This window comes from Sitodiplosis mosellana, unplaced genomic scaffold, assembly GCF_009176505.1.
Source record: "Sitodiplosis mosellana isolate CC-2019 unplaced genomic scaffold, AAFC_SMos_1.0 Smas_scaffold_38, whole genome shotgun sequence".
Classification (NCBI taxonomy): Eukaryota; Metazoa; Arthropoda; class Insecta; order Diptera; family Cecidomyiidae; genus Sitodiplosis; species Sitodiplosis mosellana.
In genome coordinates, this window is record NW_022595280.1 from 51,488 (window position 1) to 78,781 (window position 27,294).

Sequence of the window (27,294 nt, forward strand, 5' to 3'; positions counted from 1 at the left end):
GAGAGAGAGAAAGAGAGAGAGAATGAGAGAGAGAGCGTGCGCGCATCTGTTCGAATCAATTACGAGCGCACATATGTGTAAATGAATCGAATCATCTTATGTTTTCATTTCCGTATATTTTCGTTTAGTTTTCAACTAGAATATGGTACTCTAATTACGGTTCACTTTGTTTATTTGCCCAAATCGATTTCTCTCCTCCACAAACCTACGGGAATTTTCGACGTCGTCATCGTCGTCGTTGTTGTTGTCGTCGTTGTTGATTGTTTTTGTTTGAGAAGTTGCTTACCTCTTTTCCATCGGAATTGAATACATATAATAAATGCGGGAAAATTGAGTTCATAAAACGGAACAACAATTATAACGTTCAAAACAATTAGAACGTTCGCTTGTGCACCCATTAAAAATTCAAACGGATATTTGAATGGAATGTCGAGAGCGCATTGTGTGTGTGTGTATGTGTGTGTGTGTGTACTGTTCGGTGACCCATCTTTTACTACACCCTTCGGTCACATTAAACGAAATATAAACCAAACACAAGCACCGTGTAGTTTTCAATAATTGTTTTTTTATTATTTATGTGCTAGAAAAATAGAAAGCGGACGGAATTCTAACATTTCTTATGTGAATAGTAAGGCACTACTTGTATAATCAGTAAATTTCCGTAGAATCCATCAGATCAAGTGGGTTTATCTAATGAACAATGAAAAAAATAGAATGCATATCGATTTAAATTTATGGATTTTATTAAAGATTGATGCAAAAATGTGTTATACTTTTTTCTTCTTGGCATCATCGAAGTTGAATCCCATGAAAAATGCAATACGTTGTAATGAAAATATTGAACGAATACGACGCTCTGGACGGAATTCCAATAATCGCTCCAACAAATCCTGTCCGTCCGATGGAAGTGTTGAATATTCCACGGGCAAACGAACCGTTCCTTGCGTGGATTGACGGTCATTGCATTTGGATTTTAAAGCTGGTAACGTAGGTGATAATGGAAGTCGATTGAGTTCATCTCGAAGCTTATTATTTGCACGGCTATTATCCGTAAAATCCGAAATGGATGTGGGATTGGAGGTACTTGTCTTCATTTCTGCTTCAACGACTTCGGGCAACTGAAAAAATAACGAAAATTTCAAATGATTACACTTTTTCGGTTTCAATGGATTTTGTCAATAGGGATGAGTTTTAAATGACTGACACACAAGACATATCTTTGACAGGCATGTTTATTTTATCACTTGACAGAAGTCAGTGTAAAATCACACACGCACCGTTCCGGCCAGCACAATTTTCCGTGTTTCTAAATTTTTGATTGAAAAATCGAATAAATTCACACAAAAATGTCCGATTACAGTTCAACTCCAACAAGTGGCGGTGACTCAGAGTTGCAAGACTTTTTGATGGCCGAAAAACAAAAGGCACAAGTTAATGCACAAGTGAGTATATCGAATCGGTTGATTCAATGTCGACTTTGTGAACATGAAAATTGAATTGATTTTCACCGATCGTATTGTTTGTACAGATTCATGAATTCACCGAAATTTGCTGGGAGCGATGCGTTGACACACCGGAAAGCAAACTCAGTAGCAAAGCCGAAACATGTTTATCAAATTGCGTTGACCGATTTATTGATACATCGCTGCTGGTCACCAATCGTTTTGCCCAACTTTTGCAAAAACATCAAGACTAAACGCTCTGGACTTTTTCTGATGAGCAGGCATTTACAAATTAGTGTGTTCATTTGCAAATCGACGTGCATTAATACACCGAAACTTAGAATTTATGTTAACAAAATGTAAAGTACTTCGAATAAACGGGAAAAATTGACAAACAATATCAATTGAAGCATGGTTTTTTTTTATTCGTTGAGATGATGAACATCATGAATATAAAGTTAAATCAATTCAGAACATTCGTTGAAAATAAATAAAATTTCATTTTAGGTTCAATTCAAGTGAATGATTCAATTGGAATAAACAATTGTGTAATAACACCGCTACATCTCATTCATAACCACAATCGAATGTAATTGGTCGAAGCGCCATCTTTTGTTCGGTCCATTGAAGCATTCCACCACATGTTCCATTCATTTGACAATTTGCTGTCATTGTCAAGAGTGATTCAAAAGCAAAACAATGTCTTGATTTCATCGTGCCGAATAAATTCTAACACAAACATTTTGAATTTGGCGATAGAACCAGGGAATATCATTCTTCAACACATTAAAATTGAAACAGTTTTTTCTGGCTTAGCTATGGAATCGAATGGTAAACCAACCGGATACAACGTGTAAGTAGATAAAGTACACATTTTTTTGCATTGCGTCACACCTCGTTTTATCAACAACTTTTTTCAAACACCAATGAACTCTTTGATAGTTTGAACTAGTCGAAGAAAATAATAAACAAAAACAACAACTAAAAAATCTTCGTTCATTTTAGTGATTTAAGAATTCCATTCCCGTCGAGAAGACAAGCCGAAATTGCTTACGACGTGTTGAGAATTGATGCCGAGCCAAAACGAAGTGCCGTAACTAAGCAACTTCAATTGGAGTCGAATGATATCATAGTGTAAGTGCCATTAATGTGATTCATCCTTGTTTTTTTTTTAAATCTTTTAAAAAATCTTTCTCAATTTCTCTATATTCTAGGTCATTTTCAGCCGTACAAGCCAAACAGGTTCGCGTTAGTGTGAATGCGTTCCTCGAAGCGATTATTTTGTGTACCGAAACGATGCAACAATTTGGTCCTCCAGCCGCCACTTACGACTACGAATAGAATAAGCGGAAGCAATCGAATTGACCCAATAAGCAACCTCATTTGAATTTAGAATTAGAATTTAGAAAGAAGTACCAAAATAATGGCTGAACCAACGCCATCGCCCACTCCAAACCGTGCAGTTTACGGATTTGCATGGTTTTCAGCCTTCAAGACACTGTTCGTTTTATACGTTGCTTGGGCACTTTTGCCCGAGTATTTTCTTCAAGATGTGCTCGGTTTAACCTATTTACCAGACAAATATTTCGCATTATTTCTACCGATTTTGGTTTTGTGTGCACTGACCGTATTTGCCTTTCTCATTTATCCGCCGTGGAATTTGTCGATGCAAGATGATTTAAATGATGTGCACACATTACGCGACAAACATGCAATCGTTCGTTGCCAATACATCGATCCATCGTCTAGTCGCCGATGTGAGCATAAAGTCGATGCAATACCAGCCGACGCATCGAACAATTTCAACAGTTGGCTCTTTGAAAAATATTGTAATGAGCATAAGATTGACAATCAGCCAACTGAAAGCGAAATCGGCGACATTGGAGACAACTGTGACTGTGTCGATAAAACCAAATGCTGGCTACACAAACGGCCCAACCATTTGAAAGTGTTGCAAAAACGTGAGACCGTGCCAAACGTGTGTGACCTTGATGTCGGCGACGTTTGCAAAGAACTATTTCTTGAGGAATAAAGGGCGCATTTTTTTACTTTGAATATGATTTCCGAATCGTTCTTAGTTTGGCATTTTCCATACTTTTTATTTAAAAAAAAAGAAACACAAAAACTAGAATTTTGAAGAATTTAAAAACGAAACGAAAATTGAACAATAAAATATGAATACAAAAATACAAATCGTGTTATTTCTTGAAAAGAATGATAAATAAATGCAATTCTAACTGTATTATATGTTCGTGATTGTTTCTTCCCCATTTTTTCCTCTACTAATCGATGCATATTCATAATGAATTGACCCCGAAAAGAGGATTTTTCTTTACATCCAACTATTCGAATCGAAGCGTAAACAAAATTTGCATTTCCATTCGGAATATTAATTATTTGCTAAAGATAAATTGCTTGTACATTAAAACGATTTCAATTAATATCAACTTAATTAAAGTGATGTACAAAGGTTTTGTTGCTCTTGAAATGCATAAAAATTGATTTGAATATAACGGGCTGTGGCTACATATCTATCTTGGCATGCAAGTATTCCGAAATGGAGGTTATGCATGCAATGAAACAAAAGCAAAACAAATGTTCTTTCTGATGTAATTAAATAACAATGTAAGCATTAAAATTGGTTGCGATTATAAGCCACACTAATAATAACCATTCAACCAATTACTGTTTCTATTAATCTCATGTAATTTTTTTTTGGTGTTTTATTTACATTTTGACCCATCAATTACAACGAGATTCACTAAAATTTGTAGAAGAATGAAAGAAACAGAATTTGCGAATCAATAGCAACGAGAATCGCACGAAAAAACAAAATAAAATTACGAATGATTGCGAAAAGAGTACGACGCAAAAATGTTTTTCCACCTTTTGTTTGTGATAGAAAAATAAATGTAACGCACCCATGAATGATGTAAACCACGTAAAAAGAGTAAATTGTTAGACAAATGGGAAAACGGTGAATAAATAATATGCGAATTAATAAATAAGAAAGAACAGTTAATAAGAATAATCCAAATCGCTACCGATTTATAAATGAACGATATGCGAATGGTTTGGACGCAGCCAGAATAAGAAGTGGCCAATTATGCAATGAGAGAGTCGTTAAACTCGTTCGGCGTCAGACAAACGTCATAAATTAAATATTGTCATCATTTTTCTCATTTATTTTTCTATATATCTATATATCTATATATCGAGAAGATGAAACATTCGCTGTTATCGTGAATGAATTGCAAATATTTGCGTTGCATCCGAATAGGCGAGAGGTAGCGAGAGAAAAATACACTTCGACGAGCAGACAGGTTAAAAATAGCAAAACGAACAGATAAAAGAGATGTTGAGAGATTTGCCTTTGTTATCATTATTTTTATGTAATCGCTTGTCGACAACGATGTGATTGAAAAAGAGTCAAGCGAAACGAGAATTTTAATTGCCAATGAGGTTGTTGATCTGATTTTTGCAGCTATTTTTATATTTTTCCTGTTCTTGTTCTTCGCTTCAATCACACTATCACTACGGAGTGCGGATTCTTTTCTGCAATTCTCTTTGCTTCGTGTATGATTGGCTTGAATGAAGAATTAACGCATTATTCGGAGAAAAAAAAGCAACAAACGATGATAAAATGGAATTTTAAAAACATACATTAAAAAAGGAAATGGAAAAGCAAGAATAATCAGATAGAGAAAATCATTGAAATCAGAGCCCATAATAGTCATCACGACAAAGCAATAAAATACTGATGTTGTGCACATCTAAATGTCGTTTACATTCCCATCGCCACATTCACATCGGCTGTCGGTCGGTTGATGAATTTCTGTAAAAATCTCAATTAAATTCACATGTACCACTTATAATGTTTTATTAGCATCATCATAATGGAGGCTGAATCAAATCATAATGCATTATGACAGGAAAAAACATACAAACGCAAATTCACTTGTAAACAAACGTCCTAAAAAAAATCTGATCGAGTCAAGGTGGTCAGCATTTTGTTAATTAGTTTTGTGTGTTTTTTTTTCTCTTTCGATTTGTTATCATTATGCTGGACAACAAGTTCAAGTTGAATTCATTCCGGTTTGTATCATTCCGTTGTTGTGACAACAATGTATTCACATGCAAAACGCAGACAGAGAATTCCGTTGCATGAAATCGCTACGATTCTAAGGAATTTTCCACCGCATTGGAATTGTGTCAGGTTAACAATGAATTTAACAGGTTATTTGTTCGATATTTGTCAACGATTTCAGTTACCATGACAATTGGGCTTTTCACCGAACACTCTCCATCGAAACGGTTGTGCATTATTTCAGTTGTTATGAAGGAATTCCACGAAACGATTGAAATAGACGCCAAAAGAAACGTGAAGCTAAATTAAGTGAAGCCAGCAAAAAGAAAACAGTGTCAAAAATGCCGAAAAAAGACAAAAAGGCCGATAAAAAAGGCCAAAAAGAGAACAAAGAGCAATTGAGTGCGGTGGACAAGACATTTTTTGAAATCACCATCAATGATCTCAATACAAAGCTAGCAAATTTACGAAAACGAAATGCCGAAGTCGAAGAGAAAAATGTGGAATTGGAAACGGCGATGATTCAACTTGACGAAGACCGAGCGGATATCATTACATTTTTGAATCGTACTGTTCGCACCCAGAGTAGTGAAATAAAGGATTTGGAAGAGAAATTATCGGAATTGGCCAAAGTGAGGAAAGAAGAAACGGAAAAATTTCAAAATATCATCAAAGATTGGGAATCAAAATTCAAATCGATGCACGAAGCATTGTCTTCGGAAATCAAATTATTGTCCGGTAAATTGAACTATTTAGAGGAGTTTCGTTTGCAGCACGACGATTTAATGGCAAAGTTCGATCAACAGGATCGAAATTTGAAAGAGCAAGAACAACGGCACAAAGACACTCTGTACGAATTGGAGACGAAACAAATTCGAGAGAAGGTGCTATTGAAAAATCAACTCGAAGGCAGATTATTGGAACTCTCCAATGAGTTTACGCAAGCCAATCAAATCCGAACAGCGGCCCATGTTCAGCGGCTAACTCGAGAGAATATTGCAATAAACAATGAAATCAAGCGTCTTTTGTATACGGTTGAACGGGTGACGGGCGAAAATGAGAACTTGCGAAAGCAACACACGGAAACGCGTCAAATTGGTGAATCAATTTTGGAGGAGAATGCATTTTTGGTGGCAGCCGGTGAGAAATATTTAAAAGTCATTGCTCGTTTGACAAATCAATGTGAGAAACTGAAAAATAAAGTGAAAAACATTGACGAATCAGGCAAGTTACGAAAAATGGCTGAGGTACGAGAAACAGTTTCACGAAAAGAATTGAATGAATCCAAATCGAAATTGGATGCGATCAAAGCGCAATTGGTTGAACGGCAAAAAGATTGTGAAATGCAAGAAGAGAATAATGCGAAACATCGTGAGGAAATTGATCGTTTGTTAGGGATTTTGGGGCAATTGAAGAAAAAACTCGGTGCAGCGCTTCGAAATGATGATGACGTACCATTTGAAGTGCATCGAGCACGATTACTCGAAGAATTGCTGCAAATCCTAACGACAGTCAGCGTGATTGAAGACATCTCATGCAAAGAAAAATCCACCGAAGTAATCGACAAGATGACCCCGTTGAAGGAGGCCGTTTATCAAAAGGGAAAAGTTGGCATTGCGCCAAGACAATCGACGAAAAACGTTCTGAAATTTGCATCTGCATCGTACAAAGCTGGACGACGCAAAAGCATCTTAGATGCACAACGCGATTTGTACAATGATGTAACCAGGAAGCGTGAATCGTTGGTTGGATGCGCGATTATTGACGTTGATGACGACGAAGCACGCTACCAATCATGTGATTCAATGCATATGGACGATGAGGAACAAACGAAGTCAAGCCGTAAACCGAGCATGATTCAAATGTCGCATGACATGCCCAGCGACAAAGATGATGACGATAAGTCCGAGCACAAGTAGAAAAACATTACAATTAAATTCTGTTTTCTAATAAAAGCTATAAATAAATGGCCATTTAAAGAATATTTGTATAAAATTGTTGGTTTTTTTCTTCTTTTTCAAATTGAAATGAGCTCAAGTTCAGTGCAATGAAAAATAGCGAAATGCATGGCTTGTTATGCATAAACGAATGAAGGGAATGAAATGAGAGAGAGAGAGAGAGAGAGAGAGAGAGAGGAAACGGTGGCCAGTGGACGAAGACAACAACGACTGCGGCGATTCAGGAGCCTGATAATTTTCTACATTATTTTCTCTCTTCTATTTCTGTAAACGTACATCGCATCGCGTCATAACATAAATCATTCAAACATTATTTATACATGTTCGATTCACGTGCATCTGGACATAAATGGGTAAGTGCTGTGCGCAGTACAGGAGAATAAGGAAAAATTGTGCACATTAAATGTGTCCACCATCTATGTATGAACCGAGAAGAGACCATCGACAGAGAACAAGTTAATGCACTGCGCGCATCGCAATTAAAAATGTTTATTTTTCTACTCGATGCCAGAGCGATATAAATTTACACTATTGCTGTGCAAATATACGTGGTCTCGAAGCTATCGACGATCGCTTCTTTACTACCTTCACCGTGTTTGTGTGATTATTCTATCTGTTGCACCGCGTGTATTGTGGTGCGTTTTGTTCTTTCTCGCTTGATTAACTACCTGTTTATTCACATCTCTTTTGGCTTGTTATCAACATTAATTTTATTCTTTTTTCAATTGTTTACACTATTTACTACTGTTTGACGACATCCATTTGGCCTGCGGTGCAAAACAACGACAACGACTAAATAGTGCACTTTGGTGCAAAGAGACAAGAGAGAAAAAAACACATTCCTGACGTCGCATGAAACTATGCTGTGTCGGTGCACACAGCATAACACAGCCTAGGTCGTTGTAAAAAGATGGAACGAAAGCGGCCGATGCGCTTGTTCTCAAGTGGCAACAAGTGGTGAGTAAAAACGACAGTAGCCAAAGAGCCAAACGACAACGATTCGAAATTATAAATAGAACAAACACACCGTAGAGAAAACCTCTGGAGGTAAGAAATTACAACAAGCGGTGAATACGCGCATTCATTTTCATCCTTTTCAAAGCAAATGCATGCGCACGGTATTTCTTCGTCGTCGTCGTTTTTTTTTTATTAACTATGCACATTATAAATAGTTTTCAATGCAATCCAAACGTTATTTCAGTGTGTATGTGTGTGTTTTTTTAGTTTTTCTTTTGACTGCAACGAATCCCTTCATTGTCTGCTCGAATGTTCTTCGGCCACTTACCTACAATGTAATCAATTTTGCCATTTTTTGCCTTTTTCGGCCTTCGTCTCGTGCAATTCTTAGCTCACGTTTACGACACAAACAAAATAGAGAGATAGAGACCAAAGTAACAAAGGAAACTGCAAAAATATTTTATAAATGGAATTGATTATATTCTGAATATAGATTATTTTTATTCGCTTGATAAATTCTATGTGCAACGAACAGAAACGAAGAAGAAATCAGCCTTTTGTACAACACACAATTCGGTGCATAATCACGTAAACACGTGAGAATACAAACAAAACTACGATTATCACCAAGCGTGTGGATTTCTGCGTGCAAAAATTCCGATTCTATTTTGACAAAAAAATATGCAACTTGAAATAATTTCGATTCAAAGTGTTTATGTCTGATTGATTTGAAATGACATCTAGTACAAACGACTGCCTGCTAAACGAAATTCAATTTAAATGATTTTGTCGTATACAATTGAGTTCTTTTTTTTATTTTGAATAATAATGACATGATGAATCACCTATTTGTCTCTCTCTCTGTCTCTCTCTATCTCTATTTCGAAAACTAGCTATTGCAGCAGATTTTTTCTTGTCATGTTGAATTTATTTGCGTTGCCATTGATACCATCTCTATCGTTGGTTAATGTTTTCTTTTTAAAGAAAAAGAACAGAGAAAAACCGCCATAAATGGCAATGTTTTTGCCCAAAGATAATCTTCAGTGGTTCCCAAGCGAATGGTATTTCATTGTCAAGATTTCTTTGTCTTTTGGCTGCTTGTTGAGGGCTGCCCGTAGTTTTCTCATCATTGCGATGCAATCATGTCTTGAAAATAAACGAATTTGTTTTATACGCGACCTAATATTGCAATTGTTTTGTCGCGCAAGTGCGCAAACTGAATATAATGGAGGCGAACCTGAAAGCGAAACCAGCATATTTCAATGTTGCATCAATGCTCCCTTTTTTATACGCGCACATTTATGTGCTGTTGTTCCTTTTATGGCTTGTCTCCGTTTCTTCATCTATGCTTAACATGCACCGACTCTCCACCGCTTATTCTTTTATATCCTCTATATTATAGGCTTCTACGCCACTTCACTTGGCTATTATCAATTTTAATTGCAATCAAAATGTTTGTGTACATTTTTTTCCCTTTTTTCTCTCCAATTTGCTCCGTCGTTTTCTACGTGTTTTATGCAGTTGTATGCAAATTTATTATGCTCAACCATAAATTTAATTGTGCGTACGCATTTTTCTTATTCAATCAAACTCTTCTTCAGTCTGAAGAAGGCTTAAAACGCTCAACGTTGTCGGCTCATCGGAATACGTTTTCATTTTGAACTTAATTTCACTTTAGAGTAAAATAGTTTTAGTGACGGCACAAAAGAAAAATTTCAAGACTCAGTGTTCGCTTTCGGTGAACTTATTCCAAGTCTCTTTCCAAAGAATCTGACATTGGCATAGACTTTGACTTGATTATACGGAAAAGAAACAACAAACACTAGGAAAGCATGACACAGTCACTGTGTAGTGATCGTTATCAAAGAAAACTATTGAAAGAGACTAGACAATTTCTGAGCCATAATTTGAAATGCGAAACATTTACTTTTATCAGGAGTTTTATGACTTTTGGAATTACCCAAGAAAAAATTTCGCTAAGGATTGTTTATTTGGGAATTTTTACCATTCTGCTTGAACTTTTTTTTTTGATAAATTAGAAAAAACTGAAAAGGTAAGGCAACAACCATTTTTTTCCTTCAAATGTTGTATATCCATAAAACAAAAATTTTCAAAATAAATAATAACAAATGTTTTGTTTAAGTAACAATTCAGGTAGCGATACTGTTCAATACTATGTAATGCTTCTGATTGACTGTTATGACATTTATCTTATTCTTTCCCAAAAATAAACCTAAACTGGCTTAAACACTAAATAGAAATTCTTTTTCTTATCACTTCGCCAGGTACGAAAACGAAAATAAAGAACAAAACGCTTTGTCGCTGGCAATTGAGTTAGTAACAAAAAGAAATGGTTCCACGATGACGGCTCAGCGTGTGTGTTCACATGCCGTTCTAAGGACAGTAAACATCCGGTGCACTAAAACCATACAAATCGAACGAGAAAAAAAAACTAATTACCCTGCATGCGATTAGCAACCAGATTCTTTTGAGAGAGTGCCGGTTGTGATTATGATAATCGTTCGAATAAAATTGCATCTCCGGCTCTCCGATATTGTCAATATCACGTCTCGGATGTGAGGCACAAAGTGGTTATGACTGCTAGCACATCATTACCACCACGTCGAAACGATTGTATCGGGTATGAAATCGGTGTTCGATCATTTCAACAAATCTTATTTAATACGCGTATAACAATATACTGTTGTAACAACTAATATAGACTCGAGGCGCACAACACGAGAGAAACCGAAGAATCTATTGACCGATTAATTGAGAATGTAATCATCAATATCGCGATTTTACATCGACCGTAATAATTTAATGGACATATTGATGTTAACGAAAACACAAAAATGAGAAGCCGTTCGCGTGTGCACACACAGCGAACATGCAGCATGAGACATTGCATCAATGATAAATATCCACCATCGTCATGTAAATTGCATGAGTTTTGCGGTTCGGTTCGGCGCACATTTCTCATCGTTGTCTCCATTTCTTTGTGCCATTGCTACTGCTGCCGTTGTCGCTGTTGATGCTAAGCGCGACGGACTTGAAATCATTTCGTGTGTCGTGTGTGCAACACGTTTGTGTCGTGTCCATTTTGCACACGTTAACATTTAGACGAAAAACAGCAGAAAAAAAAATCAAAAGAAAATTGCATAAGAATAACGAAGAGCGAAGCGACGATTTATCATCAGCCAACAAATTCAATCAGATTCAATCCGACTGATTGTGAATGCCAGTTGTTGTCTGCATGCATGTTATGTTTATTTAGCACTATGTTAATGCAGACCGCAGCGAGAACGAGACACCGTGCGCGTTCACATGCACAAATCAATTGCCCGAGACATTCGGCTCATTTTGATAGTAAATCATATATTCGCCTTAGCCAAATATGACTTCATTTCAGTGCGACACGTTTCTCCTCACTTTTCGTCTATCTCGCTCTTTCCCTCATGGTTTCTGTTATTTTTTTTCTTCTGTTTTCGTAAACGAATGCAATTCTAGTCATTCGGAACAGCTTGTTAGTTCCCTTGCAAACAGCGAAAGAGCCACCGTTTAGAAATCAATGTGTGAACAATACAGTCCACGACATGAGATCAGATAAAATTGCTATTCATATTTTTTTTTACTTTTCAATTAATCGGTATTAATAATTTATGTTTATTTTTGTTGTTTGCAAAGCAAAAATTAATCACTTGAATAATTGTTTGGTTTGGATCATTCTGTTCGAGTCTGGCTGCAATTAAAAGTGAAATTACTTTTCAATCGAAACAAATGCACACACACACCGTATTCAAGTCATTGTCAGTATTTGCAAAATGAAAAAAAAAAGAGAATTGTGAACGTTTTTCCTCGTTCTCATTAGTGTTTGTCAACGGTCCGAGTGTCGGTTCCGATTTCTTATGTCGCTATAAGGTTCCCTTCGACGATAAGTGTACTTCAAAGCATATCGATTTTCTGCGTGTTTTCTCTCTCAAGCACCAGAAAACTATCGAAAGAATCTAAAGCTCCTTCGAAGGGAAAAAATAATATGCACAAAAGTAGTAGCATCACACACATACACAAAAAGCCTAATTCGCACAGTGAGAGTATAAACTAGAAGAAAAATAGTGGCAACAAGAACCACACGAAGAAGGAAAAGATCAAAAGTAATGATCTCAAATAGGATTCGTAAGTTGCTTAGTGCTTTGTAATCGTGTCGTTGCCCCACTCCACCACCACCAAGCCATTGAGAACGAAATGCACGCACACAACTTACACAAATACACTGATGTGGCCAAAGTAACACACAAAAGCACTTTCAATACATCGACAACGTCACCGCTCATATAGTTTGCCCCGATACATAGTCGCTCATGCTGCATATAAAAGCAGACGTCTCACTCTCAATCATTTCAAATACTGTTTTGACAACGGACACAACACTCGAAGTCAACCTTTTTTTCGACCGACCCACAAAAAAAACAAACATATCAGAAGTATATTCTCAACCGAAAAATTTTTCAGTTAAACAGTTGCTGTGAATTTGTGACATAAAGAAAAGTGCGTTGAAGTACGATTTGAATTTTTTTTCTCTAGTGAAAAGGACAAACAAGATATCTATTTCAGGTGAGTGACAACATTATTATTTTTCTATCGAATTTCTTGCTTCTTTTCCTTTCACTTCCACGGACCCCTCCGATTGCTAGGTAACCGATCAAATTCCTTTTCATTCCATTGTCACACGGAATTTGTCGTCGTCGTCGTTGTTGTTGTTGTTGTGTGTTTTGAACGCAGAATTGTGTTTTTCCGCTAATCGATACTTGATACTTAGAAAAATGTGACTTTTTTATTGACTCATCGGCTATTTATTTCATTGATGCGCAAATTTTTGCGATTTTTCTTCCATTATTAGTCGAAAAGAATAGGAAAACAAAGTCATAAATTTCGATAAATTAAGAAATAATTCTTTACCGTTGTATAATTCATAAATTTATTTTTACTATCACAACTGAAATGTTTCACTCATTACTAGGGACAATTCTTTTGTTCTCTCTCCATTTTTCCTACGATATTCATTTTTCAAACTTTTTTCCTACGATTTCAAATTTGTTTTTTTCTTCAATCTCGTTAAATTAGCCTCGTCAGCTTCAAAAGTAATCAGTTCGGTAGTAATCTCCATATTAAATGCATGTGCAAAACTTGGTGAATTCATTCATGAATTCCGTAAAGGTCGTAATCATTTGAACGAATGCCATTGATAATCAAACGGAAAAATTGTGAATAATTCCGATGGAAAACAATTGTTGAGCGAAAAACAAATAAAATGTACTTTATTAGGCCATAAATCACTTAAAGGAGCATCAGAAGTACGATTGTTCGATTCTCTCGCTGAATTTGCTCTGGAATTTTCACCTAATTACGTTTTAGTAGCCTTATTATCTCGTAAATTCGAAACAATAGTTGCCAACAAATGAGCAAGAGAGTGAAAAAAATTACAAATTCCTGAAGTCATCGTTTCACACCTGCGGTGTACATCAAAACTACAAGGAAGAGTCCATTACAAACAACAATAATTAACGACGGCTCTTTTTAGCATTTAATACCAAAAATGACTCACATTTTTCGTCGAAGCGACAAGTAAATTAGAGTTTGAGCAAGAACTTAACGAATAAGAGAATAATGAGGTAGAAAAAAAAATTCCATAAAATTCCACGAAAAAAAAACCAAAAGCCGAAAATGTAATTCAATCCTTGTCCGTCGGCGAAGAAAAAAAAACATTGTAATTTAATCCATTTCTCGCTTACTCACACACACCGCGTTATAAATATTAATGTAATTCGATAATGCTCGAAAATGATTGTCGATATTTCTTGATGCGATTATTCAATAAAAGCGCGATTATGAAACCGATTTGCAAGGAATCGATTACTGCAATTCACGCGTTACGGTGGTGGCGGTAAAGAATCTTCGACGGCGATAAAATTGCTCATTAAAATGACATATTTTACCCATATTGCGCTTGAACCGTTGAATTATTAATTCTTTGGTCGTAGACTTAATATGCATTTATGTGCATACATCGATATTATCTGTCTGTAATCAAGATGACAAATCGCCAGCGATACAATTTTATTTTTATTTCGTTCTCTCTCTCTCTCTCCGTCGATTATTCCTGTTTTGATTTCTTTAATGAATTACGTCGCCGTCTCGTTCGTTTTGTAAATATATTGAATTCGATTTGTTTTGTCGTAATGTATTTTTTTTGTTTGGATATTTTTTTTGTATATCTATATGATATGCAAGGAGTAGCTAGTACATATTCGACTACGTAAGATGATGCCGATTACGTGATCGTGAAAACGGAACACAAAATTATCACCACACTGCGCTTCTGTCCGTGTTTGGGCTGTGCGATTTTTAGCACTTTTCTGTGTACTGATTTTTGGCCATACACAAAACTCGACGAAAATGTCTGTACTTTTCCACGCATTGTTCATATTAAACATGCGATGATGATGAGTCGTAGTAAAATGTTTGCATGCGAAGGCTTTGCAATGCTTCCACAATTCGCATGTTTTGTTTATATCGTTTTTTTAGCGTCGGATCCCGTTTGATTCGCGCACGATCGTCATATCTCGTTTGCATTTCGCACCGTTGACCCGTTTCCGTGCGTGTTTCTATGTAAATAACATTGATTTAAGGCCGTTTAAGTGCCTAAATCCGTTTGGAAAACCAGCCTCATTTGCAAAATGCAATTGGCGTTATGAGATATATTCTGTTTTTGCTATTTATATTTTTCACGATGAAAATTGGCCATTGATTCTATCATTGCATTTAATTAGACAACAGCGCTTAATTCGAATTACGGGAATATTCTCGAGTCAAAAGCCGGAATCGGCATTATAATGTTGATTTCAACACTTTCTTTACGCTCAGCTCAAGTGACTCATTCCATTTAAATGCGATATTTTTGCGTTTTAACGCATTCAACAATCAATTGACTCATTCAGACACAGAAGCATGCAAATTAGCATAATCTATTGCTTGAGATGAACACTTCTGAGCTGATATTTCGTACACACAACAAATCATTGCCAGAATATTCACGTCACACTCAATTGAGCGTTGAACCATTGAGCGAACATTGAGCAGGCGACGACGCGTGAATGCATGAACTTGTACTTTAAACGATTGTTGACAGCCATATTTTATTGCGGTAGCGATGCTTTTTTTATGTCTTTCACACGACACATTCCATCGTTTGGCATACACACAACAGCTTTGCTGTTGTTACTGCTGCCCGCCTTTTTTTCGCTCGTTGTATATACAGTTTTCGTTCGTTGTCGCAATATTTTGATTAAACTTCCGTTTTGTGCTAATCCAACGACATTTCTCAAGAAGAAAAGCAATTAGCCTCTATTTAAGGCAGAAAAAAAAGCTTATGCATACATCAGTTCACAATGCGGTTCATAGAATCATAGGTAACGACCAAATCCGTACACACATTGCGCATACACATATTTAGATTCGATTGATGTAAATGAAATGTAACGCAACATAAATGGAATGAATTCAATTCAATTCATCCCATTTTAATGATACGTGTTCTGCTCTTTCTTCATCATCTGCCGCATTTGCACGGCGTATCGTATCAAGGAAACGAAACAAACAGAAAAACAAAACCCGCGCACTCACGGCAAACAAACTGACTTGAGAATTGAATTTACTTAAATGGTTCTAAGCGACGCGATGTTGAAACTGTCTTTCTTTTATTGAGTCTGTTTACCACACGCTGTTAATCTAAGCTCCCTCTGATGCAATGAATGAATCGTTATGAACTGTTTTTTTTTGTTAAGTAGAGAATCTGAATACATTCGCTGTTTTCTTTTTTTTATTTAAATTTAGAATGAAATCGCTACAAATTTGCTTGTTGAGCGCAGTGCTCGTAATTGCTGCATCAAATCCGATTCCTGCTGATGAGCCCGTTTCAACGGCCACACCAGTTGTACCCGATGTAACACCCGTCGTAAAAACTGCACCAGAACAACCAGTTGTCCCAGCTGTTGCCGTCACCGAAGTGCCAGCCACACAAAAGTCATTGCCCATTGACCTCGAGAAAATCCCCGAACCACAAGCTTTGCCATCAAAGAAAGAGGAACCAGCTCCAGCGAAAGCTGAGGAAAAGAAACGCGAAGTGCCCGTTGAACAACCAACTGTGAAACCCGTTGAAGTCGCCCAACCAGAACAAGTTACTGGCAAATCGTTACCAGGCACACCAGCAAAAGAAGAAGCCATTGCCGAAGTCGTTACACCAACGGTTGAGCAACAACCAGCCGAAAGTGTGAAATCAGTCGCCGTTCAACAACCAGTTGAAGTTGTTCCAACTTTGCCAGCCGTTGCTGCCGCTATTCCAGAGGCTAAACAAGCCGTCGAATCTACAGTTGTCCCCGTTGTACCAGCCGGACTTGCTAGCGAAAAGAAAATCGACGCAGGTTAGCAAAGAAATTTTTTTCTCTTAATTTTCCATTTTTTTCTTTATTTTTTCTCCTTTTTTCAAACTTCATGTCAAAACTTGATAATTTTCTTTTATTGAGAAAAAAAAAAACGAAAGAAAATCCAAAATCCCTGTCTTTTTACTAAAACGTTTCGTATTTGCTCTTTGGTTTTAAACAGAGGCCCCAGTTGCAATTGTATCCGAAAACGTGCAACAACCCGCTGCCGTTGTAGATCCAGAGCAAAAATCAGCCTTGCCAGTACCAGCTGGACAGGTTCAAGCCGCCCCAGAACAGCCACAACAACCACAACAAGTAGCTCAGGCACTTGCCCAATCTCAGCCACAAGAACGAAGTGCACAAGACCCAACGGCTGTGCCAATCGTCGCCGCTTCAGCGGTTGAACCAACGGTTGCTCCAGTCGATGTATCAAGCAGCGGAAGCAGCGAGAAAAAAATAGATTCAGAGGAGTCAAGTAGTTCGGAAGAATCAAAAGAATCTCAAGAAGAACCAGAGAAGAAGAAGGATGCCTAAACATCCGGAAGTTCAACAGTCGTCGTAATAACAGAGAAAAAAAACAAAAAAAAACACACTCATCCTGTTCTTAATCTTATTATTTTAAATGAAAGCGAAATAAACCAATTCAAAACGGAATCATTGTGAGTTTCTGCAAAAACATTTTCTGGATGGGCGATCGTCATCAATCGTACCATAGACTTTCTGATGAAGATGAAACAAAAAATCAAACAATCGGCGAAATTTTAGCTCATCTTTAAAAAAATAGATTAATTTTGACTTTGTCGTAGGATTTCTTCAGTTTTCTTTTGCATAAGTTTTCATTATAATTTCTTTAAAAAAACAAATTGTCTTACGTATTTTATTAAATGTGATTCATTCCGTAATAATAATCATAATCAATTCGATATACGTTAGTAATTCTCCATTTTTTTTTATTCAATTGCAATTTGCACACTGAGTGACATTAGCAGTACAAACAAGAAATCAAAAAGTGCACAATCACCAAAATTATAAATCTTAGACAGCATGAGAAGCATGACGTGCAATCTTATCAAAATCAAATCGCTTGATCGAGTACTTTCGGAGACGAAGACAGATGAAATGGGCCATGATTGATTCTTCCTTTGCGAATATTAAATCTTTCACACACACACACACACTCTTTTGTCTGCTTTGTCTTCTGCGGTCATACTCTTTTGCTCGCTCTCTCCCTCTCTCTCGATCTTAACATAATGAAAAATGCCGCTATGCATATTAAATAATATAACGGACAACGAGAACCAACGCAATTTAACTGAACTGTTTTATGGCCGACGGAACATAATCATTATTCCATTTGCACGGCTTTAATGAATGCCAATTGGAAAATTTGAAAAAATTATTACCATCTCACACAGAATCTCTGGCCAATGGATCACAACCATATGTCGCAATATGAGATTCGATTTTCTCGATCTTTCTCCGTCGCCCAAAAAAAAAGGTCAGAAGATTACACTCAATTTGATACAATCAAATGCAATAACGCTTTCCAGAGATGAAACAAAAATTTAATCGAAATATAACGCAACACAATATAAGTCATTTAAGCATCACACACACACATACACACACACATACTTCTTTTTTTTTACTATTCTAATTAGAACGCAGCATTAGAATCTGAATTTTAAATGTAAAAACTATGGAAAACTTTTGTCCGTGTAACATGATGATAAGGAAATAAAGGACTCAATTCATTTATTTAAATCGACATAAATGTTCGTTTTTATTAGCATATTGCAAAAGTTCATTGGTTTATAGCGACAAACTTCCTGAAGATGGAAAGATTTGATACAGAAACTAAATCATTTTAGCACCTCGCTCTTGACAACACGCCCAAACACACATCCCATTGAATTAGACAACAAAAAAGAGCAAATTATTCCGTTGAAATAGCGTCGCATGCAGATCACAACAAGTCTATCAGTGTGAATTACGATTGCTCGATGCGCGTAACACAAAACGCTTCATCGCAAGTTAATACAATGATTGACGAACGACTTGCAAACTGCGATAATCAAATTAAACTAGCTTTTATCACTTTGCGAAATATTGCGCGATGCATCAGAACATAGAACGTACGCGAAACTCAAGCAATTCATAAAATGGACTGAACAGTGGCTAGAGACGGTTTTGGATTGGAAAGTTTCATCTGAATAGATGAATTTGACTAAATCAATATTTTCCAATGATTTTTTTTTTATTCAATGCTTTATTTTTCTTTTCTTCTCTCTTTGGATAGTAAATCTTCCCTAGTGAATCTTCCCTAAATCCTTAATGGATTTTGATTTAAACGTTCGTGTTCACATGTAAGAATGCGATCGAACGATAAGAAATACTATTTCTCGAAACAAAATATCTGGGTTCTGACCGCAACACTAATAGGCTGATACACAATTCAAGCAATATTGATGGGCCTTATCAATTTTAGGCTTTAAATGGATCGATTTTCATTGAAGTTTTAATAGCAAAAGCTTCATTTTTGATGCACATGAAATGGTATCAGTAATGGACCCGGCAATTCATCAAAGAATGTTTGAATGATAACATTAATCAAATGCGATCACGTGGAGCAACGCAGACCAGCCCAGCTGAAAGAATGGCATGCAATAAAACGACGAGTGGCGAGTTCATGTCGGGTAAAATTCCATTGAGCATTTACTTTGATCAAGTTTATTTTCGGTCGGCGTTTTTCATTCGCTTCAATCATATTACATCGAATTTAATGTCATTTAGCCGAAGCACTTGTCTTCCAACGCATCGTTGTGAAATTCTCCACAGTCATTCGTCAAGATAGTATTTGACGAAAATTATTTCGTGATTTGTTGTTGCAATCCAGAGCTGAAGCAATTTTGTTCGATTCTGAACGAAATTTGCGACATTCCTTCGCTTTCGGTATGATTCACAGCCAAGTTCACAAGCGAACCGGCGCTTCGTCAACACTGCTTTTGTTATTCGAAAGAGTGAAAAAAAAACGTTTGTTTAAATTTAGCTAGGACGTAGCAAGATCAAAATATTTACTTTACTTCAAACCAAAGTCTTCAGTAAAACGCAAAACCGCCGCTGATTTGCAAATGATTTATTATTTATACATCGAATATACAAATGGTAATGATGGTGATGAATCACTTTGTCTACTTGTTGACGATTGACCACAACGAGATAAACAAACTTTCAGTGGCGCCATTATGCTTGGTTCAAAATTCGGTGACAATGACCAGTTTGATTTATCCAAAATTCAATATATTCGTTTTATTGTTAAAATTACCTTTGAATGCTTGACCTATAAGCATCTCACATATAAGTGAATTTATCGAAAGTTCGATTCGAAACACATGCGAAAACAATCCACGAACTTTGTGAATGGTCGTGTAGTGTCTGGCTCAGAGTTCAAAACCGTCATAGACAGTCTGACAATTGGAAAAATCGCCAAATAAAAGAAACAAACAAACAAAAGCTATGATCAAAACTGACAAAAGCAGTTCAGCATTGAAACGGGTTTGGTTTTGTAATTAGAATACTAAATTACACTTGCTGCGGAATGGCGAGTCGTTGTTGCTGTTTAATGGACGCAATCATTACGTTATTGTGCGATACGTTGTTGAAGTGTGTGTGTGTTCATTTTTTTTTCTTCTGTCAACAGTTTGTATTGGGAAGTGGTTGAAGTTTGAAATGAATGCAAATCATGATCGTGATCTGATTGTTGAAATGTTCATTTTTCACTTGCACTGTTTTACTTTTGTTATAGCTGTGCTAGAACAAGCTTCCGTAGTTTAGCTTGCGGGGATTTCGTCAGATTGTTATAACAATTTTTTTTTTCGGATAGTCGAAAAAAAAAACATTTCATTGATGCAATTTGTGCTGTGTCATCAACACATGTGTGTTCATATTTTGTGTTCGACCAGAAGAGAGTTGGTTTCAATTATCACAGCAAGACGTGCGATGAGCCAGTCTCATTCATTGTTTGGAATGTATACAAAATTTTTTTTGAATAGGCCTTGAATTGGTGAATCAATCAAAACCAACGAAAAAAACATTATTCGTACCTGATTTGTTAGCATTCGACACGCGACTACTCCCAACGAATACCAATCGACCGAGTGATCATACTCAACAAAATCTCCGCTCCGTATTGCCAAAAGAATTTCCGGTGCTACATTTTATCCGCAAAAAATGGGAAAAAAGAACAAAAAAAGAACGTTTTAAAATTGGTATCGAATACTTACCATTAACATAGACATCAAGATCCCAAACACCAAACAAAATTCATAAAAATGATAGGCATAGTGTTAGCACAAGTTTTTGTTAGAGAAAAAACAATGGCACAATACCATAGAAGGGGGAATACGAAGAGAAGAAAAGACAATCGGATCATTTGATTTTTGTTAAATAGAAAATTTTAATTCATTTTGAATCATTTCTCGATTACTTCATTAAAATAAATATAAAACATTTTTTGTTTGTTTATTCACTTGTTTTGCATCATCGTTTTCTTGTACAATTCGTTATTGTTGCGGTTATATTCTTCTGTTCTTATGTCTGTTGCATAAATTAAACCTATGTTTATGGTACTATGTTTTGCTGTTGTTGTTATTTATATTACTGTAATATTGTGTGTTTTTTTTTCATTTGTTTTTATCTTTTTCTTGTGTCACATCTATTTTGCTTCGTTTTTTTTTTACCCAGATCACTTTCATCAATAGCAAGTTGTTCAAGTGTTTCTGACTAATAACCATATCAAATTGAAAGATGAACTTCTTCTTCTTCTTTTTCTGAAATCGCATATGGTTCATTTCAAAGCTCGTTTTTATTCAGATCACAAAATGTTCTAATAATTTGTATACGATCGTATGTTCGATCAATTGTTCTTATTTTTCTCTTTCTTTCTTCCCCTTTTTTTCTTTTCGACTTCAAAATTTCGTCTTCAACATTTCGTCAGTCGAAGAAACCAAATATGTTCAGTATGACAAAATGAAAAAGGTGTTTAATATGCAACAAATTGATGGAAACTCGATAAAATTGAAAATTGCTTGCTTTCTTTCTATCACCAGCTTTAACACATAAATTAGTAAACACAATTGCAATAGAGCATCTTCAGCCGCCAATTCGCCGAAAGTTTTCGACTCGAAACACTCTTTCACCAACGAATCGAGTTCAACTGAAGAATGTAAATAAAAAATAAACTATAACACAATTTTCATAACGATTCAAGTAATTTTCGCTCAAATTCAAGTTCCTGGCGACGAATGGCCTGATCTCGTATTTCACTTTTCTCCCCATATAATCTCACTCTTTTTCGCTTTGTCTCTGCCTCAAAAGTTCAACTTTCAATTCGATACGGCTATTATGCCAGCTGGTAATTTCTTTCCAATTTGTTTCTAAAATTAATACATTATTTTTTAAATCCGCATTATGAACAGCAATTTACACGAATATTTCACAATTAGTTCATAACTCTAGACAATTTTTGTTTGCATCTGTTTTTTGTTGTTTTTTTTCTGCATTTTTTAAATCACATTAAATCGAAGTAAATCTACTTAAAGGTTTGTTTATCTGTTCATGTCTAAGCGCTAATTTTGTGGGTAGATTTTTTTTTAATCAGGCCGCCAAAAATGTCTTTGGAATTTGGCTTTGATTTGATTGGATTGCATGAAGTGAACAAGTTGAACGAATCATGCGAGATGCCCGCAGAACAAACTCGTTCTTTTCTCTTTCTGCACATTATGTTCCTTTTCAATTGCATTAATCTAATTTCTACGGAGAACATCTGATATTTTTTGTATGATTTTTTTTTCTGCTGTTTTTTTATCACTTACAAATACCAAATCTAATCGATATGAGAACATAAATTTATGCAGTTTATCAAAACGAAATAGTGGGTTCCAATTAGTTTTGAAAAGAGTCAATTGATTTTAAAAATTAAAAAAAAAATCGAGTATAATAATGATGCTCGATAAAATTTGAAAAAAGTTCACAGTTGACGACAATAATGATGATTTAATTTTCAAAAAAAAGAGAAAAAACGAAAAATTAGTTGTGTGTGTGTGAGTCTAAAACATGAGGAAGGATTGTAGCACAATTCGAATTGCTAATAGTCAAAGTGAGAGGGTTTCTTTGATGAATTTTTTCATTGAGTGGCCAACGGACGATTCACTTGGTCCGGCTGTGTTGTATTTACATTTGAATAAGTATGGTTGCACGTCGGCATATGATGTGTCAAACACAAAATCAATATCCGATTGGCTAGGCATTTTCGGCAGATAATCTTGCTTGTTCATCACATCGGTGATATAGAGAATTTTTTCGGTCAATACCTCACTGACGCGTTCACGTTGGAACATCCGTTCGTCGGGATCGGTTAGATGTAGCAATTCAAAATGAACGGTCCAAATTTCCCATGGCACCGATTCCGGTGTTCGTACCCATCGTTTTTTCTTTTCAAAAAATTCAAGCGTTATTTGGCCGGTGCCGAGGCTGTCATTGCTACGCAATTGTTCGCTAAATGCTCGAATTTCACGTTTGAGCGTGTGATCGAGCTGTTCGGATGTGCAGCACACATAAGTCATGTCAAAGAAATTGCAATCTACATCAGTAAATCCAACTGAACCAACGGAATAAGTGGTTTCGCCATTATATACAAACTTGCCGAGGCTTCGATGGAACAAAATCGTGTGGAAAATCGAAGCCAGCGCCTCATCGACTTGGTGACCTTCCATTGCCAATTCAAACACTTGCGATCGTGCATTCATGTTCGGTTTTGGTGATTTTTTTTTACTTTTCACTCAATCAAATTATGTAGGTGTGTCAGTTGGATTGTTTTTTTTCTTTTGTGTTTAGTATTGTGTTTGGTATTTGTTAATCTTGTGTATGTTAAGTCTTAAAGTCGTACCCATGTACTGTAGTGTTCCGCAGAGTGTGTGAGTGCGTTGTCCAATTTTTAAGAATTTACTCAATCCGAAATCGGTGAGTTTGATGTGAAAAGCGTCGTCCAGAAGAATATTCTCGGCTTTTAAATCACGATAAATTACGCCGGCGTTGTGCAGGAAGTCTAGAAACGCACATAAAAAATAGAAACACATGGTTCAGTTTAATCAAATCATGTACGTTCAATAAAAATGAGTCCTGTCAATTTACCTAGAGCAACGGCGATTTCGGCCACATACAATTGAACCAATTTGTACGGAAATTTACGAATTGTGTCGAACAGTTCACCGCCACCAATATATTCAGACACTGTAAGAAAGGAGAGAGAGAGAGAGAGAGAGAGACACGTAGAAGATGATTAACTTTGGTTGACTCCAAATTCGGGCTAATCAAATCAATTGACCTAATCACATGAGTGTTCAACTTACGCAAATAAATTTCTCGATGCGATTGCCAAAATGCTATCAACTTAACAATGAACGTGTTGTGACCGCATACGCTTTGGATGTCCACTTCATTCTTCAATTGCCGCACCGCTTTATCTCGGATGATCTAATGAAATAATATAACGGAAACTCGGTTACGGTTAATTCAATATTCAATTTCAACAATGAATGGACGAGCACACATGCTCATGATCATTTACCTGAGATTTTTCGAGAACTTTCAATGCAAATTCCGTCTTCTCATTGCGGTCGATGACGCGATACACAGTACCGAATGCACCAGACGCAATTACTCCATGGAATTTGTACGTTTCATTCAAATACTCGAGATTGATGAGCTTAAATTGCGGCGAAAATAGCAAGACAATCGTTGGTGTTGGCCAAATGCTGCGACTTTGAGTGGCTAATTCATCCGGCGATAGAGTTGATGTTGATCTGAAAATTGGAGGAAATGGAAGGAATGTTTTAGAATCACTGACAATTGATTGAAATTAATACTTGATTAGAATGATTTATGTCAACAATTTACCTGGTTAAAAAGTGTGGAAGAGTGATGTGTGGCAGCGATCGTGAAAAGTTGACTAAACGGCTACGACTGCGACTAATCAAATTCGATGCGTTACGATTTAAAATGGCAAAATTCCATCCAAAGCGCTGTAAATGGCAACAAACAAACATTTAAATTAGTAAAATGCAACAACAAAAAATAAGACAAACATAAACAACACCGCTATCTATGTATGTCACCGAGTTTGTTATTTTCGAATGAAATGTGAAGACGATTTGAGAACAGCTGATTTTGGGACAAAAGTGTTCCATTCACCGAAACATGCAAATGGATTCCCGTCTATGTACATGCAAGTCATACTGTATGGATCTCATACAGTCGCACTCGATGTCGGCAACTTTCTAATAATTTTGTATTGGTGTCTTTGTTCACAATTGGCGAAGCCGAGCGAATAGAATTCAAATGTCAAAAGCGACTTTCTCTCGCGCGCGCCCAAGCAAAGCAATAATAATTTGAAATCGTGACCTTTTTCTGTGTCACGACAGAATAAAACGCAAACAACATCATTTTCTCGTTGTGAATTGTCTAATTCAAATTGCGTGTTGATATTGCAAAATGTCATAAGAATTTAGCTGAATTGTCTGATAATTCAATCGGTTTTACATATTTCGACGCAGAAAACCAGCTGAAGGTGAAGCAACGAAATCTATGAGGCAATTTTGTGACAAGAGACGAACGAACGAACGAACGAAAAAAACATGTTCTAATGTGTTGGAAACAAATCGAGCACGCATTCTCGTCGCGCATACGTTTGTCTCGTTCTAGCCACTGGACAAATGTCTATCTCATATAATACAAAAACATTGTTAGTTTTCAATGTCTAGCGTTTGTGTTGTTGTTGTTATCCAAAATAAAATAAAACACGCACACACACAGGGATATACTAACACGGACAGCAAGCCATTAATCACCGTCACAACTTCGACGACGACGAAACAAATGCGAAGTAAAAATTGTAAAACCGTCCATTTTTTTAAGGGAATCGGGATTTGTAGGCAAAACACCAATCCATCAACCATATACAGTCGATTTATTTTTAATGCGTCTTTTCTTTTCGTAATGAGCTTATTTTGCATTTGGTTTTTCATTTTTCTTCCCTGTAAAATGCGTCTAATTACCTGATGCGATGTTTTTGTTGGCTGTTCACTGCTAGCGATAGGATTGATAGTCGATAAGGAGTACGATCTACGTGATCTGAAGAGATATTTGCTCGTGAAATTCGCTAATGACGACGATGACGCGGAAAATCGAATGCGATTCGTATTTGTTGCTGAATTCGTATGTGGTGGCTGTTCTTCGTGTGCGGTTCGATTTGCACTTCGACTAATCAAATTGCCCATGAAATTTACGAATAACGTTTTTTTCCGTTTTTTTATATATTGGATAGACACAGCGAAAATAGTAGCCAATTGCGTCTGCACTTGTGGATGGGTTTTGGTGTTTGTTTTCGTCTTCTTTCTCAATCATTACATATTTACAGACTAATTTTGGTGGTTTTTTTTCCTTTTAAAATCTATTCTATGAATTCGTTTTTGTTATCACGTTGAAACTAAATATTCCGTAACACTAATTTCTAAGCGAAGAAAGAACACAAATGTACGCGCAACAACAGAGAATTGAATTGAACGATGAACTAACAAAAAATTGATTAAATAGAAATGTTCTGTACACTTAAAGGCTATTTGTTTGTTTGTTGCTTGTTTTTTTTCTTCTTTCTTTGTTCTGTCGGATTTTTATTTGCTCTGCTCTTTTTTCCGTTTTCAAGTCCTCTTCTTTTTCTATTCCATCAAAATGTTTTTATTTTCCACACACAATTTTGCAATTACACGAAACGAAGCAATGACGAGAAGAAAAATTTTTTTTTTGTTGAATAATGTCTCTTTTCTTTTGTCTGACGAAATAATTTGTTGGTGTTGAGTTTGATGTTTCTCGCTATTGACTGATGTGCGATTGAAACAAAAATATTATGTCACATGAACACTTTTGACACTGAAGCTACTACTTTCTAGTTTCACTTTTCACACGTGCCACTACCAATAATTGCGTTTAATTTTTCTATCGACATTTTTGGGACAACCGAATACCATACATTTGAATGAAATTCCGTTTGATTTTTGGTGTGTATTTTATTATTTATTTATTTTTTATATGATATTTAGAATCGAACTATCCCAATCTCTTGAACTACGGAAATTGCTTATGCTCCGAAGGGAAATGATAAAAAAGCGCAAAAAACTGCTAATAATTTATTGTTATTCAATTGAAACCAGGAAATAATTAAATGACCAAAACAAGCCTACTGACTGAATCTCGTTCTCTCACTCGGACACACACACACTCTTTCTCTCTCTGCAGCCTTTTCATTACGATTTCGC

The 27,294-nt window shown here is 36.2% G+C and overlaps 6 protein-coding genes across 6 annotated transcripts; 4 read left to right on the forward strand and 2 right to left on the reverse strand.

Annotated features, from left to right (window-relative positions):
• Window positions 1-543: 543 nt before the first annotated feature.
• LOC129569568 (serine/threonine-protein kinase S6KL) lies at window positions 544-27,270 on the reverse strand. The gene is made up of 9 exons (XM_055448552.1): window positions 26,038-27,270; window positions 24,881-25,005; window positions 24,552-24,786; window positions 24,334-24,457; window positions 24,116-24,214; window positions 23,871-24,029; window positions 21,028-21,134; window positions 774-1,118; window positions 544-690 (listed from the first exon to the last, which is right to left on the reverse strand). The coding sequence occupies exons 1-9, from the start codon at window positions 26,257-26,259 to the stop codon at window positions 649-651; spliced, it is 1,458 nt and encodes a 485-aa protein (XP_055304527.1). The 5' UTR covers window positions 26,260-27,270; the 3' UTR covers window positions 544-648.
• Window positions 1,235-1,846, forward strand: LOC129569574 (mitochondrial import inner membrane translocase subunit Tim8). The gene is made up of 2 exons (XM_055448560.1): window positions 1,235-1,442; window positions 1,529-1,846. Exons 1-2 carry the CDS (start codon window positions 1,347-1,349, stop codon window positions 1,694-1,696), a joined length of 264 nt encoding a protein of 87 aa, XP_055304535.1. The 5' UTR covers window positions 1,235-1,346; the 3' UTR covers window positions 1,697-1,846.
• Window positions 2,110-3,629, forward strand: LOC129569573 (EKC/KEOPS complex subunit LAGE3). Its single transcript, XM_055448559.1, has 3 exons — window positions 2,110-2,295; window positions 2,448-2,576; window positions 2,657-3,629. Exons 1-3 carry the CDS (start codon window positions 2,261-2,263, stop codon window positions 2,781-2,783), a joined length of 291 nt encoding a protein of 96 aa, XP_055304534.1. The 5' UTR covers window positions 2,110-2,260; the 3' UTR covers window positions 2,784-3,629.
• Window positions 2,866-3,629, forward strand: LOC129569572 (phosphatidylinositol N-acetylglucosaminyltransferase subunit P). The gene has a single exon (XM_055448557.1). It carries the CDS (start codon window positions 2,866-2,868, stop codon window positions 3,472-3,474), a length of 609 nt encoding a protein of 202 aa, XP_055304532.1. The 3' UTR covers window positions 3,475-3,629.
• Window positions 12,852-18,692, forward strand: LOC129569570 (uncharacterized). Its single transcript, XM_055448555.1, has 3 exons — window positions 12,852-13,058; window positions 16,338-16,924; window positions 17,106-18,692. Exons 2-3 carry the CDS (start codon window positions 16,339-16,341, stop codon window positions 17,456-17,458), a joined length of 939 nt encoding a protein of 312 aa, XP_055304530.1. The 5' UTR covers window positions 12,852-13,058; window position 16,338; the 3' UTR covers window positions 17,459-18,692.
• LOC129569571 (autophagy-related protein 101) lies at window positions 21,353-23,875 on the reverse strand. Its single transcript, XM_055448556.1, has one exon. The coding sequence runs from the start codon at window positions 23,728-23,730 to the stop codon at window positions 23,077-23,079; it is 654 nt and encodes a 217-aa protein (XP_055304531.1). The 5' UTR covers window positions 23,731-23,875; the 3' UTR covers window positions 21,353-23,076.
• Window positions 27,271-27,294: the final 24 nt, after the last annotated feature.